The sequence below is a fragment of the Onychostoma macrolepis genome, chromosome 21, assembly GCF_012432095.1.
Source record: "Onychostoma macrolepis isolate SWU-2019 chromosome 21, ASM1243209v1, whole genome shotgun sequence".
Classification (NCBI taxonomy): domain Eukaryota; kingdom Metazoa; phylum Chordata; class Actinopteri; order Cypriniformes; family Cyprinidae; genus Onychostoma; species Onychostoma macrolepis.
The window spans coordinates 17,739,466-17,753,037 of NC_081175.1; the positions used below are offsets into that span (position 1 = coordinate 17,739,466).

Below are 13,572 nucleotides of genomic sequence, written 5' to 3' on the forward strand. Positions count from 1 at the left end.
AGGACTCACATTTTAGCCGTTAAAAACAGATTTATTTACACACATGCAGCTTTTCGCTTTACTGGAGTCATTTGGATTACTTGTGCATTATTGTGATGTTTTTATCATCTGTTTGAACTCTCATTCTGATGGCACCAAAATAAACACTGCGGAGGACCTGTTGGTGAGCAAGTGATGCATTTCTAAATTTCTTCAAATCTGTTCCGAAGAAGAAACAAACTCATCTACATCTTGGATGGCCTGAGGATGAGTTAGTTTTCACTTTTGGTTAACTTTGAAAAGATTTTTAAAAAGTAACCTATATGTAATATATCTGGAGTTTTGCCCATACAACAAACAAAAAATCACTGAAATTTATGCAATGCTAATTTAATCTTGACATAAATCAAATTACTGTTACTTTTGCGCCTCTGATTGAACTGACATAAAGTCCACTTCTCCCTCTGCAAGCTTCCTAAAATAAATATCAGTCAATAGTTATCAAAGCCCAGCAACAATTGCGCAATTTGCTTTATTTTTAGGTCCTCCATTGCAGTGTCTGTCAGGCTTCCAAATCGGATACACAGTCCTGGGTAATGGTTTGATTCTGTCAAGCTTATCTGCACCTGTTTGTAAGAATCTTTAAACCAACACTATCATCTAAAAGCCATGAGCAGACGCCTTGCAAATAACAATTAGCTGGTGACTGTATTCTCACTAACAAAACCCAGCATTTGATATATTTACATTTGGACTACATACAGTAGTTTGTTTAAACATGGAGACCACTTTTAAGGTGAAGTGAGTAATTTCTACACCACCATAACAGAATTTAATTCCTCCCATCTTTCATCATTTACATTGACTTAACAAAGGTCGTTACGTCCGTTTAGTCACTCTTTTGACTATTAACTTGAACCAGTCTGGTCCAGTTTGCAGCTTATTCTGGCTGGGAACCACCCATTTTGTATGAGAAATATAAGATTTGTAAATGACTCATCACACTATAGCCTTAGGAAAATGATAGAGCTGCTCAAACAGACTGGAGTCCCTTTTGTTGCCGTTATATAGTGGCGAAGAAATTACACACTTTACCTTTAAATCATTCATATCTGGCCTCCAGGTTGTTGTGCACAAATTTCCCCCGAATATTCCTTTGTCACCAGTTGCTTCACAGTGCTCTCAAATAGCTAAGGCATACTGCCATGATGAATCCATGCCAACAGACAAGGAAACACAAGCAAATACTTGTGAAAAGAACCTGAGGCACGAGGAACCCATTTTGCACCAAATCACGTTTGAACTATTGTGATAATGATGTTGATGCATACATTACATCAAGGTCACAGATACAAATACTCAAAAAGAAGGGCTCCTGATTTACTAAAAAAAAAAGCAAAGCTTGACCTTCATAACTTTCTCTAGGTCATCATAGCACAGGGTTTCTTTTTTTGGACACTTCATTAAAATTCTTTAATTATGTCTTGTCTCCAGGGTACAGTCACAATCACAACTGGTGCTAATAAAAAAAAAATCAAGTGAGATGGAGTAACCATCCTCTTGTTCCAGATACTGAACAGTCTCTAAACAGGCTGTTACGTCACCGTTTGGTTGAACAAAATGTCTGTAGAAACAGAAGCTTTGAAATGACCCACTTTAGGACTCAGAAGTCTCCAGAATGATATTTGAACTTCTGTTTACAGGGTTCCCATTCTATTTAAAGAGATCGTTCACCTAAGAATGAAAATCCTGTCATCATTTACTCACCCTCAAGTTTCTTTTTCATGCTGACAAAAAGAATATATTTTAAAGTATGTTAGCAAAACAGGTCATTGACTTCCATAGTAATTTTTCTGTGCTATAGAAGTCAATGGTTACCGTTGACGTTTGGTTACCGACATTTTTTTTAAAAGTATTATCTTTTGTGTTCAACATCTGAAAGAAATTCATAGATTTGAAACAATTTGAGGAGGAGTAAATGATGACAGATTTTTCATTGTTGGACAAACTATCCCTTTAACTTTTTAATTAACAGCCATTTGTGATTAAAAGTTTAATTTTTAGGATTCGATGTAGCAGAAACTGCTGGGATGGATTTTCATTTGTGTGTGTGGTACCAATATTTCAAATTCCGATGTAACCAATAGCATGATAACTAGTGAAAAAACAGTATTCACTATGTAAATGTCCAAAGCATTTTAGAATTACATAACATTTTATATTTCCTAATATTTTCCATAACCATGGCAAATCCATATACACAAAGTTGGTCATACACTCACAGAGAAGTAGACATAAATTTTATTTACTCGTTCTGTACATAATAGGTAATACCAGCATGGGTGTTAACCACAGGAAATATTATTAACATGTAAATGATGTAAGAAAATAAAAGGCACAAATTTTCATTTTCAACGAATGAGACCACATGGATATTTTGCAATGTGAAACAAACAGTAATACTGTTAAAGCCTTAGAAAAAAGAAAAACTTATGTATTTGAAACCTTAAATTATTTGAGCGCTTAAAAGATTCGGGTTGGTCTATTGCTTAATATGAATGTTTAGCCTTAACTTGATGCTAGGGATGTAAACCAGACAAAGGTGAATTAATTTCAAAAAGGAAAAATAAAGAAAAAAATCAACAGACAGAAATAAAAGACATGACATGAAGCAGCATTTAACCTAAGAGGGAAATCCCTCTTGGCCAGAAGGTCATGCAGAGGCCACCAGCAGGCTTTTTAAATCCCTTTTTAGAAAACGCCAGTTTATTTCAACACACAGTAACACCTGGCTAATAGAAGAAAATTATTACAGATGGACAAAACCTAAAAGTCATGTTTATGTCAGGTTACTCAATCAAAATTGGGCAGAAACCATCAAAGTAATAGCAGAGACCTTGTGATGTGCAGAAACAGTCATGAAATGGAGCAAGATCCAAATGTTACTGTCACCTTTACAGACTGGGAGAATCAGACACTGAATCCAGTCTTCAAGAGATGAGCTCATGATTGCACAGGTGACATTTCCAGCTTGTCCAATGGAATAGATGAGGTGTGTTTTTACTCTCCCCAGACCCAATCGCGCATTTAAGGCATCACAACCGGATGCAAAAAGCTCCACAGGCAAGCCCTTCACCATTCAAAAGATCCCCCGAGAGTCTAGCCACAACCATCTAGCTACACTACTACTGCAATTTACATATAAGTTATTATGGCACAAATAAAAAGGCTACAGTAGACTAGTCCCACATACTAGCTGAGTGGAAAAAAAACTTTACCTGGTGAGTCTGTTTCTAAGGTCAATCAGGAGGAGTGGTGCAGTTGATGCTACTCTAAGAACCTGCCACTGCTATACCCTACCTTTATCTTCAAGTCATGGCTGCTACCAAAGGTCAGATCAGTATCACTAGAATTCTGTTTAAATGTAACAAACGACAAAATAAAAGATAAAATTTGGGTGAGCAGTAGGCAATCAAAACAGAGGGTATAATGATCATCATTTCCCTTTCTTAACACAACATAGTTTAGCTGGCAAAAGTCAAAGCTAAAAGACAGAGAACTGCAGGAGATTGGCAAGAAGGCTCAGGTCACGTTGGAGGCCTCATTTCACCTTGTCAGAGGTACAGATGGCCGATGTGTGGAAACAACAGAATATTAAGGGCAGACACAAAAAAAAAAATACTGATTCACCTGTAACCAAGTGAGGGGGATTAAGAACCGTTTGATTTCGGAGCTGTAAACAGTCAGAAGCCACGCAAATGGTTTGCTTGAGAAATGCGCCACGGCTGGGCCCCAAGGCAGGCAAGCGCAATACCGGTGGTGACTTGATGGGGCGGCCGGCGAGCTGACGGGGTGCTGACAGCGCATGACCCAGATCATTCGCTCTCATCTGGGTTTTGGGGGTCCAATATTTTCACATGGGTGAAAGGGAATAAACCTCTCCGGCCATTTACCTCCCCTTCCCACTGGCCGCTGATGTTCATCCTAGTCACTTTCACAATGTCGCCCACCTATAAGAAAAAAACAACAACAAAAAAACGAGATGAATTGGAAAAACATAACATACAGGTCTTGTAAAGCATTTAGAATAATAAAAAAATATTACTGGCTTCTTAAACAGTGCTGTGAAAGCTCTGACATTATCAAACCCTAATCTAAGAAATTCTGGGAAAGCCTGTGGAAAAGATTATGTCCTACCCACCAGAAATCAGATCCAAGAAACAACATTTTTCAAAGATATGGAGTGCATAAAGCAGTACAGAGGTACCAGTTTACACCCATTAAAACACTGATGAAAATACCACTCTTATCTAAAATCATTATTGAAGCATGTTAGGCATTATAAAACCATTATAAAATTATCATTTTGACACCAATTGTACAGGACTCTGCATATAAACCAACATTCAACTTCATTTTCCCAAAATGCTTGAAATAGCTGTTCTAAATTAAACCATTTTTCTTTAGGCCATAACAAACTGTGATATAATCCTTGCTTCCATATATAAGCTGCACTCATATGTAAAATACAGTAGACAGGTATGTACAAAAAGAAAATTAATAAAATGAGGCCAAATTACAAAGTAAATCTGCATCCATGAGCTTCCCCACCTTTTCCCTGTACCTACCTGAATCAACTGACGTATTCTCAGGCTGACTAAGACATAGCTTATGTAATGTTTTCTACAAATGGACAAGGCCTTGCATGTAGAAACGGATAGAGGAGTGTTGGAACTTGCCAAGTGCGATGACTAAGTATGGAATTTCATTCTAGACACTGAACAAACCAACAATAAATTCTATACTGAATTGAACACAAAATAGATCCTCCCCACTTAAAACTGATCAGTAACCGTGGAGAGAGTCTCTGTGCTACAGTCCTTAGAGACGCATGCGGCCCATGCAAATGGCAAAATATGAAAAGTAGAAGAAAATGAAAATAGCCTAACATCTTAAATCTATTGCAAGTCAGTGAGCACAGGAACAAACACCAAGGACAGCAAGCTTTATTTTCTTCTAAAGCATTTTTCACAAACAAGTCGATAGGTCTGTCTTAAGGAAAGTCCCTCAAAAACATAGAACTGAGCTGACAAGTGTGTCATCAAAAGAAAATATTGGTCATTTCACATTTCCATGCTATCAACACCATCTGACCTAAAGTAATGAAGGGTAAAATGTGTGATCATTGCACCAGTTAAATCTTATAAACTATAGAGCAATAGCTTCATTAGGTGTCTATGGCAGCCAATACTGCATCTTGTATTGCTATAAATCAACCAATAGTTTAGCCAGCAAAAATATATGCTTACTGAATAACATTTGGTAATTAGTAAACTGAAAGAAATAGATGACGGTATGGGTTTTAGTGGGCATAAGGCTGCTCGTATTATCCCTCATCAATAAAACAATGGAAACTTGCAGATTCACCTTGGCTGGTGCCAAATGCAAATTTTGTATTACGGAAATCCATAATTTAGCTACCTACCTCCAGTGCTAAGGCAGTCTTGTCGTATGCACATGGCACTCGTTTCTGGATCGCCTTCGCCATTACTGGCCCGTTCTGCATGGAAGGCAGTGGGTTGATGACAGCGCCGGGTGTGATGGGAGGAATGGGCGATGGAGTCTGAGGCTGAGCATAGGCGTGTGCTGGCTCAGGGATGCCGTAGCTATTGGAATTGCGTGAACCGTGGCCGGGCTGACCAGGATGAGGCGAAGGCCTCACCAACTTTTCTACATAGGGAACAGGAATCATGCCTACTCGGCCTTCTTTGTTCTTGGCACTCCACCACTGCTCCTCAGGCTTGTCTAGAATAATTAGGATTTCACCCTTCTTGAAAGGAAGGTCTTCAGCATCGCTACCAGTGAAGTCATAAAGAGTCCGCACATACTCCTGGTTCTCATCTCCGAGTCCCCCAGATGGCTGAATAGGACCACTGGGCAGAGAGGTACTGGGGTACCTGTATTACAATGATGAAAGGTTTTTTAGGATTGAATAATCAACAACAAAAGGAGGATTTTTAGACAGCACATCAAAGGGGAAATGCTTCAAATCGACTTCTTGCTAAGCGGTTAGTCTTTTGTAATATCCAATCCACTACTGAATGTGCACTTTCACATGTACAGTTAACTTCCTGGTATCTTGAATAGGAATGACTACATTTATTTTTATTGCACAGCTCAATGAAAACATTTTAAAACATACAGGAAGGAAATTCAGGGGAATTACAGATGTTCAACTGATTGTCTTGACAATAATAATGAAGAAAATAATAAATGTGAAGAAAAACCAGCAAAAATATGGCAAGCTGTTTTAACAGTTATTCATTAAAACCAATAACACCTATTTTATGTTACTAGCATTTTATAATCACTCATATGCAAGCTAACAGTGATCAGTACTTTTCCCAATTTACTATCAGCATATTAGCTGGCTAAGATTTCTGATGATACCAATTTTGAATGGTCATGCAAAACTGCCAAATATTACCCTCATACTGTAATCAATAAAATCGCAAGATGAAATAACTGCGTTTTGTCTGTTGAACTGAATACATGGCTTTAACTAACCACGTGACTTGTATCAACAAACGTATATTATTGTCAATATGGACATTTTCTTAATTTAGGGTGGCCATATATGCCAATTATACGGGACACGGCCTGGCTATGATTTTTATATTGCCTAAAACATCCAAAGTAGTTAACATGTAGTCATTGTAAATAATTGACCAATCGTGGCACGTGAGAAGGTGGGATCTACAGAGAATGATTAAAGCGATGCAAATATGCGCACATTAGGTGTGTTTGTTCGACTTGAAGCAGCACTGCGCAGACCGATCACTTTATGACACCAAAGCACCACGAGAGCGATTCGAAAGCAAAAGGAGCCGTCTGCTCTACTCTCTATAGCTCTCACGAATGTCATACAACGATCAATCTGCCCAGTGCAAACAGCCAAAAGCTGGATATTTTAGGCAATATAGAGGTCCTGGCAAGGACATGTCCAGTAAAAATGGCCCGTTTGGTCACCCTATCTTACTTGCAACATTAAAACATGCAATTTCTGTGAAGTTAAGCAAATTGTTTTGCTAGCTACAAATTACTACTTTTTCAGTATTGCTGGTACTTATAAGATACCAATACCTACAAGATACTAGTATCTTCCCAATTGTTACTAGCAATATTTCTTATCTCTGCTTTTTACTTGCCATATTTATAAAAAAAAAAAAAAGCCATTCTGACTATAAAAATCTTGTTTAGTAGTTGGAACAATCTGAATACACTATTACCAAGTAAGTACTAGTAACTAAAGCAATTACCAGCACCTAATGATTACTTGTCACTACTTGCAACTAGTATCAAGTATTATGAATCAGTACAAATATATTTTAATATAAAAAAATATATATAATAATCACTGGTAAAATTGAGAAAAAAACCCTAATGTTAGTTAGTAGCATAAAACAGATGCTAGTTAGTTTCAATGAATGAATGTTTAAACGGCCTGCCATAATAAGGGGAGGGAAATGTACATTAGTGAGAAGAGGGGTGTATGATGTGTGACTATGTCAAAACGAAATGAAGCTCTTACCTTGGTGCTGGCTCTATCAGGGTGGTCGTATCCAGATAATGTATTTTATAGAACTCCAAAAGGCCAGGTAGATTGTCAAACTCTTGGTCACCTATCTTGAATCTCTTGTTTGGCAAAGAGTTGATGATATAGTGAGAAACTTTGGAGTTTTCGGACACTGACAGTACATAATCACCAGGACAGGTGGAGGAATCTCGCACCAAAAACATCCCGTGTCTCTGTCCCTGTAGCCTATTCTGCGCCTCCTGCCTCGAAACCGGCCCGAAATACCAGCTGGCTCGGTCCGAGGAGTCGAACCGTGCAGACGACATGTTTGCTCAAAATACAACTGTGGCGAATGAATTCGAAAAAGAAGACAGAAATAAGCAATAAATTAAAACAACAGACGCCCAAACACTTTTTGATCTGACAGTCCTACTGAACCGCAACCTGACGTTTGACCAGACAGGCTGCGACTGGCGTCAACCAACTTTGATGCATCGCTAAATTTCCGCCAACACAAGAATCACGACGGGCTTAGAACAGGTTTAAACGACCCCAAAAGTTCGCAACGAACCCAAAAACGCGTATTTAGAATTAAAGTTCCCCTTTCCGCTCTCTCTTCCGTGAAAGTAGCTGCAGCTTATGAGACAATATAACGCGTTAGCCAGCTAGCCGTCCTCAATCACCGTCCGCTCAAAATGAGGCAAACAACGCCATAATATGTTAATAAATCGCTCTGCATGACTATTCAAGGCAACGTACGTCGGTCGCGTCCAACAACGAGTCCTTCTTCGTGTATTGCACCAAAGTACGAAAGAGTTTTGTCTCTTATTTAGACTCCCAACAGACTTCGAAGGCTGTAACAAAAATGGCGGCCTGCAACACGTCTTCACACACAACGAATTGTGAATAATCTCGCAACAGAAAGTTCCCCTCCTTGCGCGGCGCTTCCCTATATGAGGCACGACGCTGCCACGCCACAAGGCGACCGAGAGGCCTTTTTAAAATGTCTGTTTGTTGTGTTTTCTGTTCCTTCCCAGGATTGGTGTAAAAGCTACTTCGGCTCCCCACACCGTCCGAGAAATGGCGTCTGGAGGGCGGATCTGCGCGCGCTCCCGGTCTGTCTGATCACCCGTCACGACCGCCTCGGGCTGCTGTTACTTAAAAGGAAGAATAAAATGCGTGGCGTGCAGAGGCGCGGCATTTCAAATGCTCTGAACCGCGGATAATGAATATTGTATTGCCTATTGGAGATTGTATAGCCTAGTGTGAATAATAATGTAAAAACTATGTGCTATAGTTGTGGTCAAATTTAGAATGGCTCACATCTCATGTGGAGACCTGTTGTTGACATAGCTTGAGTTTTAAAAATACTTTTTGACTACACTCTTAAAAATAAAGGTTCTCTATTGGCATCAATGGTTCTATGAAGAACCTTGAACATCCATGGAACCTTTCAAATGAAGAAAAGGTTCTTTATAGTTGAAAAAGGTTCTTTAGATTTTTGAAATGTTCTTCAAAATGGTTCTTTTAGGAACTGTTCACTGAAAGGTTCTTTTGGGAATCAAAAATGGTTCTTTTATGCATCACTGCCAAAATGGTGCATCACTGCCAAAACACCCTTTTGGAACCTTTATTTTTATGGATATTTAGTGTGGAGATTTTAAGCCTATCTGTAGCCAAAACATTTTTAAGTTTAACTGTAGTTAAGTATTTAAAAGTAAGAAGGTCTAAATCAAATTTTAATGAGTAAAAACAAGATATCTTCTTTTTTTTTTTTTTTTGAGCAATGACTAAAAAGCTGTTTTCACATTCGTCATTGCCCTTTGAAATTTCACAAGCAAAATCCAGTTATTCCAACTGGAATAAATTAAAATGCGCAATAAAAATATTGCTGTAAGGATGAAAATGTCCCCTATCTCTCATTTTTACGGAGCCCTTTAAAGGACATTGTGGTGGGAAAAATTTGTGGTGAGTGGAAAAAATTCAGGGTGGGAGGAAAAAATATTTTTCAAATGTTTTGCGTTCTCTCGCAAAACTTTTGCATTCCCTCGAGAAACTTTACGTTCCTTCCCAAAACTTTTGCGTTCTCTCGCAAAGATATTTGCGTTCCCTCTCAAAACTTTTGAGTTCTCTTGCAAAACCATTTGAGTTCGGACAAATTCTTCCTGTTTACTTTACAGCTTGCAGTGGTTACAGCTGGTATGTTCACAATGGAGCGGTTCATAGAGTTTAATTTGAACTTGGACTCAATAAAGTAATAGCCTACAGTCAGTGCTTATTTCAAGGCACGGTTTTGGGACATAATAAAACCCTTAATGTGGCTTAATGTTTTAAGACAGTGACATTGGAGGACTAAATTCGATAATAATAAATCCTGATAAAAATTATTAGACTAACATTAATAACCTTATTAATAATATTACTATTAATAAAGCAGAATATGAACGCATGTTCAGAATATGAATGCAACGCCCTGCACGTTAAGACTTTTCTTCCCCATAGAAAACGCTTAAGGTAGGCTATAATGAAAGGTTCATGCAGCTCGTATGTTCACAATGGAGCGGTTCATAAAGTTTTTATTTTGAACTTGGACTCAAGTATAAAGAAATACAGTCAGACAGTGGTTAGTTCAAGGCACGGTTTTGGGACATTCTAAAACGCTTTAATGTGGCTTAAAACAGTGACATTAGGACCAAATTCGATAATAATAAATACTAATAAAATTGTTAGGCTTATATTAATAACTTTATTAATAATATTACTATTAATAAAGCAGAATAGCCCAGAATATGAATGCAACGTATTTGGCATTTTTAAATCACCGTTTTCAGTCATTAGCCTATCTTAAGCTTTTTATGGGAGAGAAAAAGCTTAAGTGCGTTCATATTCTGGGCTATTCTGCTTAGTAATATTATTAAGTTAAGTTAAGTTAGTGATGTATTGTCAAGTATGGTGACCCATACTCAAAATTGGTGCTCTGCATTTATCCCGGGGAGCAATTAGGGGTTCGGTGCCTTGCTCAAGGGCACCTTAGTCATGGTATCGAAGGTGGAGAGAGTGCTGTTCATTCACAATCCCCACCTTCAATTCCTGCCGGCGCGAGAATCGAACCGGTAACCTTCAAGCCTGACTCCCTAACCATTAGGCCACAACTACCCCCGTAATAAGGTTATTAATATTAGCCTAATAATTTTATCAGCTTTTATTATTATCGAATTTGGTCCTCTAAGTCACTGTTTTAAAACATTAAGCCACATTAAGCATTTTATTATGTCCCAAAACCATGCCTTGAACTAACCACTGACTTAATTTATTTGAGTCCAAGTTCAAAATAAAACACTATGAACTGCTCCATTGTGAACATACGAGCTGTAACCACTGCAAGCTGTAAAGTAAACAGGAAGAATTTGTCCAAACTCAAATGGTTTTGCGAGAGAACTCAAAAGTTTTGGGAGGGAACACAAAGTTTCTCGAGGGAACGCAAAAGTTTTGCGAGAGAACGCAAAACATTTAAAAAATATTTTTTCCTCCCACCCTGAATTTTTTCCACTCACCCCGAATTTTTCCCACCACAATGTCCTTTAAAGGGCTCCGTACCCATTTTCAAGTTGGTCATGTAAATTTGCAATGCTGACCAACAGAGGCTTTTTTTGTCCTTCAAAATTTCACGAATATGACCGCACCTTATCCATAACTATAACCATAAGGTTTTAACAATTATTCCACTATGAGAATTATAGTTGATGACCAATAAAAACATTGATAGCCAATCAGAATTCACCCTCCTTTAAAGAGTTTGAGCATTTGGAGTGGCAGACAACGACTCCACAATGCTATCGTGCATTGGTAGACGCTAATAAAGTTATCGTTATTGGTGTAAATGGGTCTTAACTAGAAAGTTGCAATAATTGTTATAATTTTATAAAAATAGGGATATATTCATACAGTAATGACACAGAGAAACAATAATGTTAGAATCACTTTTTTCAGCTGAAAGTTATAAAAACATTGACAGCCAATCAGAATCCACCTGACTTTAAAGAGCCTGAGCATTTAAAGTGGCATACGACAAAACTGCAGAGTGCACTTAGAATAAACAGAACATTATTGTGCATTGGTGTGGACACTAATCATAATTATGGTGCGAACAGGTCTTTATTCAAGTACTTTACACCCCGGAATACGAACAAATTAATTATTATGTTGCATTTCCTAAATTTTTAACCCTGCATGAGTAGGTAGAATGCCAAAGTCAGCATAAAAGAGGAGAAGATTATATTCAGACACTTTACCATCCAGAACCTAAATACAAAAAAGAAACATAAATTATTCTGAATCATTTTACAAGATTGCCAAATTCAAGGATTATTTCCTTTTCTTCCTTTAATAAAAAAGAACTCTTTTAGTTGCAGTGCCGGAAGAAACTCCAACTTGCGCAATGCCTGGCAACATTGTTACCTCAAGTCTCGAATGTTAATAGATTCAGATTTATTTCATAATGTCTTGCATTTCCAGGTCTCTAAATCCTTTTTTAGATCAGTGGTGCAACAAATTGGTTTGACATTATCAAAAGAGAAACCTTCTAACACTCCTGCAAGGTGGGAATTAATCTGTATGGACACAGAGAGTCTTTCGCTCAGGTACACACACACACACACACACACACACACACACACACACCAAGTGTACAAAAAGTAGGTCAGAAGGCACAAAGCTTTTATGAACTGTTGCTTAAGATCAAACAAAACCAAAAATGCTTTAAAACTATAGTGAACCTGGTTAAGGCCCTATAAAAATTGTAGACTAGCTTTTGCATGAATTAATACACAAATTTCTGAATATTATACACACACACACACACACACTCTGAATCTTGGTGCATCTAGGTGAATGCACTAGTGAATGTTCAGATGATTCTTAGTGAATCATCAGTAGTCACACTCTGACACTGTTATAACGCTTTATTACATCACATCCTTTACAAAGATGTGCTCATTGTTCAGGCAAGAACACACATCAATGCAAAAAAAAGATTAAATTACATTTTTAGCTATTGATATCATATACCATCAGTATCCTTGGCAAATTCTGCTCATTTAAAGTTGCAGCGGTTTGTCAAAAATGGCCAAAATGTAGTGTATGTCACACAACTTGTTTTTGAGTCTTAAAGTACACATTGTCAACCAATGTTACAGGGCCCTGTTGCAATAAGGGGTAGCCTAACATGCTACTCAAATTTCAAGGATTTGAATGGTCAATTGCCTGCTATTAACATGGCCACCAAATGACAAAAGAATAATACTACAGCAAATAAAAATAGTGAACTTTGGGCAAGAAGCCAACTTTCAACCAATGTGTGAAAAATGCGGAAGGAAATTGTTTTTCATTTGACATGTCACCCATGGCTTGTCGGCCTAATAACCACACCCCAGTGCTAACACTTATCTGAAAATGAAAATAAAAGTCAGTAATTCAGTGATTAACTATTCTGTAACCAAATTGTGCAATTGTACCAAATAGTTGTTACTTGAAATTTATAAAATATAGTGAAAAATAATAAAAACTACATTAAAAAATAAAATAAAATGACAAAACACTAAAATTAAAGTAAAAACAGAATATACAAAGATGAAAACTAAATCAAAATACTAATACAACTATAGGCCTAATCTCAGTGATACTAAATCAACACCCATGAATTAATCTTCATCCATGACTTAAAATAGGGATAAATAATCTGACACATGGTTATGGTGAGAACAAGCTTTAATTTAGGGGCTACAAATAATGTCATATAAACCATCTATGTAAAGTTTTATTAGTCACATACAACTGTGCAGTGAAGTGAATCTAATTATTGTCGCCAAAAGAAATTTGATTAATGACTTAAATGTGCGCCAATACAAACATTACCTGAAAAAAAAAATGTATGTGTGTGTGTGTACACACATGTGTACATGTGTGTGTATATGTGTGTGTCTGTATATAGGCTGTATCAGCACTCTCCGTTATGCCAT

The 13,572-nt window shown here is 37.5% G+C and overlaps 1 protein-coding gene across 1 annotated transcript; it reads right to left on the reverse strand.

Annotated features, from left to right (window-relative positions):
• Window positions 1–2,262: 2,262 nt before the first annotated feature.
• Window positions 2,263–8,740, reverse strand: crkl (v-crk avian sarcoma virus CT10 oncogene homolog-like). The gene is made up of 3 exons (XM_058758703.1): window positions 7,571–8,740; window positions 5,465–5,936; window positions 2,263–3,989 (listed from the first exon to the last, which is right to left on the reverse strand). Exons 1-3 carry the CDS (start codon window positions 7,879–7,881, stop codon window positions 3,855–3,857), a joined length of 918 nt encoding a protein of 305 aa, XP_058614686.1. The 5' UTR covers window positions 7,882–8,740; the 3' UTR covers window positions 2,263–3,854.
• Window positions 8,741–13,572: the final 4,832 nt, after the last annotated feature.

Coding starts and splice junctions, on each gene's coding strand:
- crkl (XM_058758703.1), bottom strand. CDS start 7,881: ATGTCGTCTGCACGGTTCGACTCCTCGGACCGAGCCAGCTGGTATTTC. Junction 5,937..7,570: donor CTGATAGAGCCAGCACCAAG/GTAAGAGCTTCA, acceptor ATTGTAATACAG/GTACCCCAGTACCTCTCTGC. Junction 3,990..5,464: donor AGACTGCCTTAGCACTGGAG/GTAGGTAGCTAA, acceptor TTTTTCTTATAG/GTGGGCGACATTGTGAAAGT.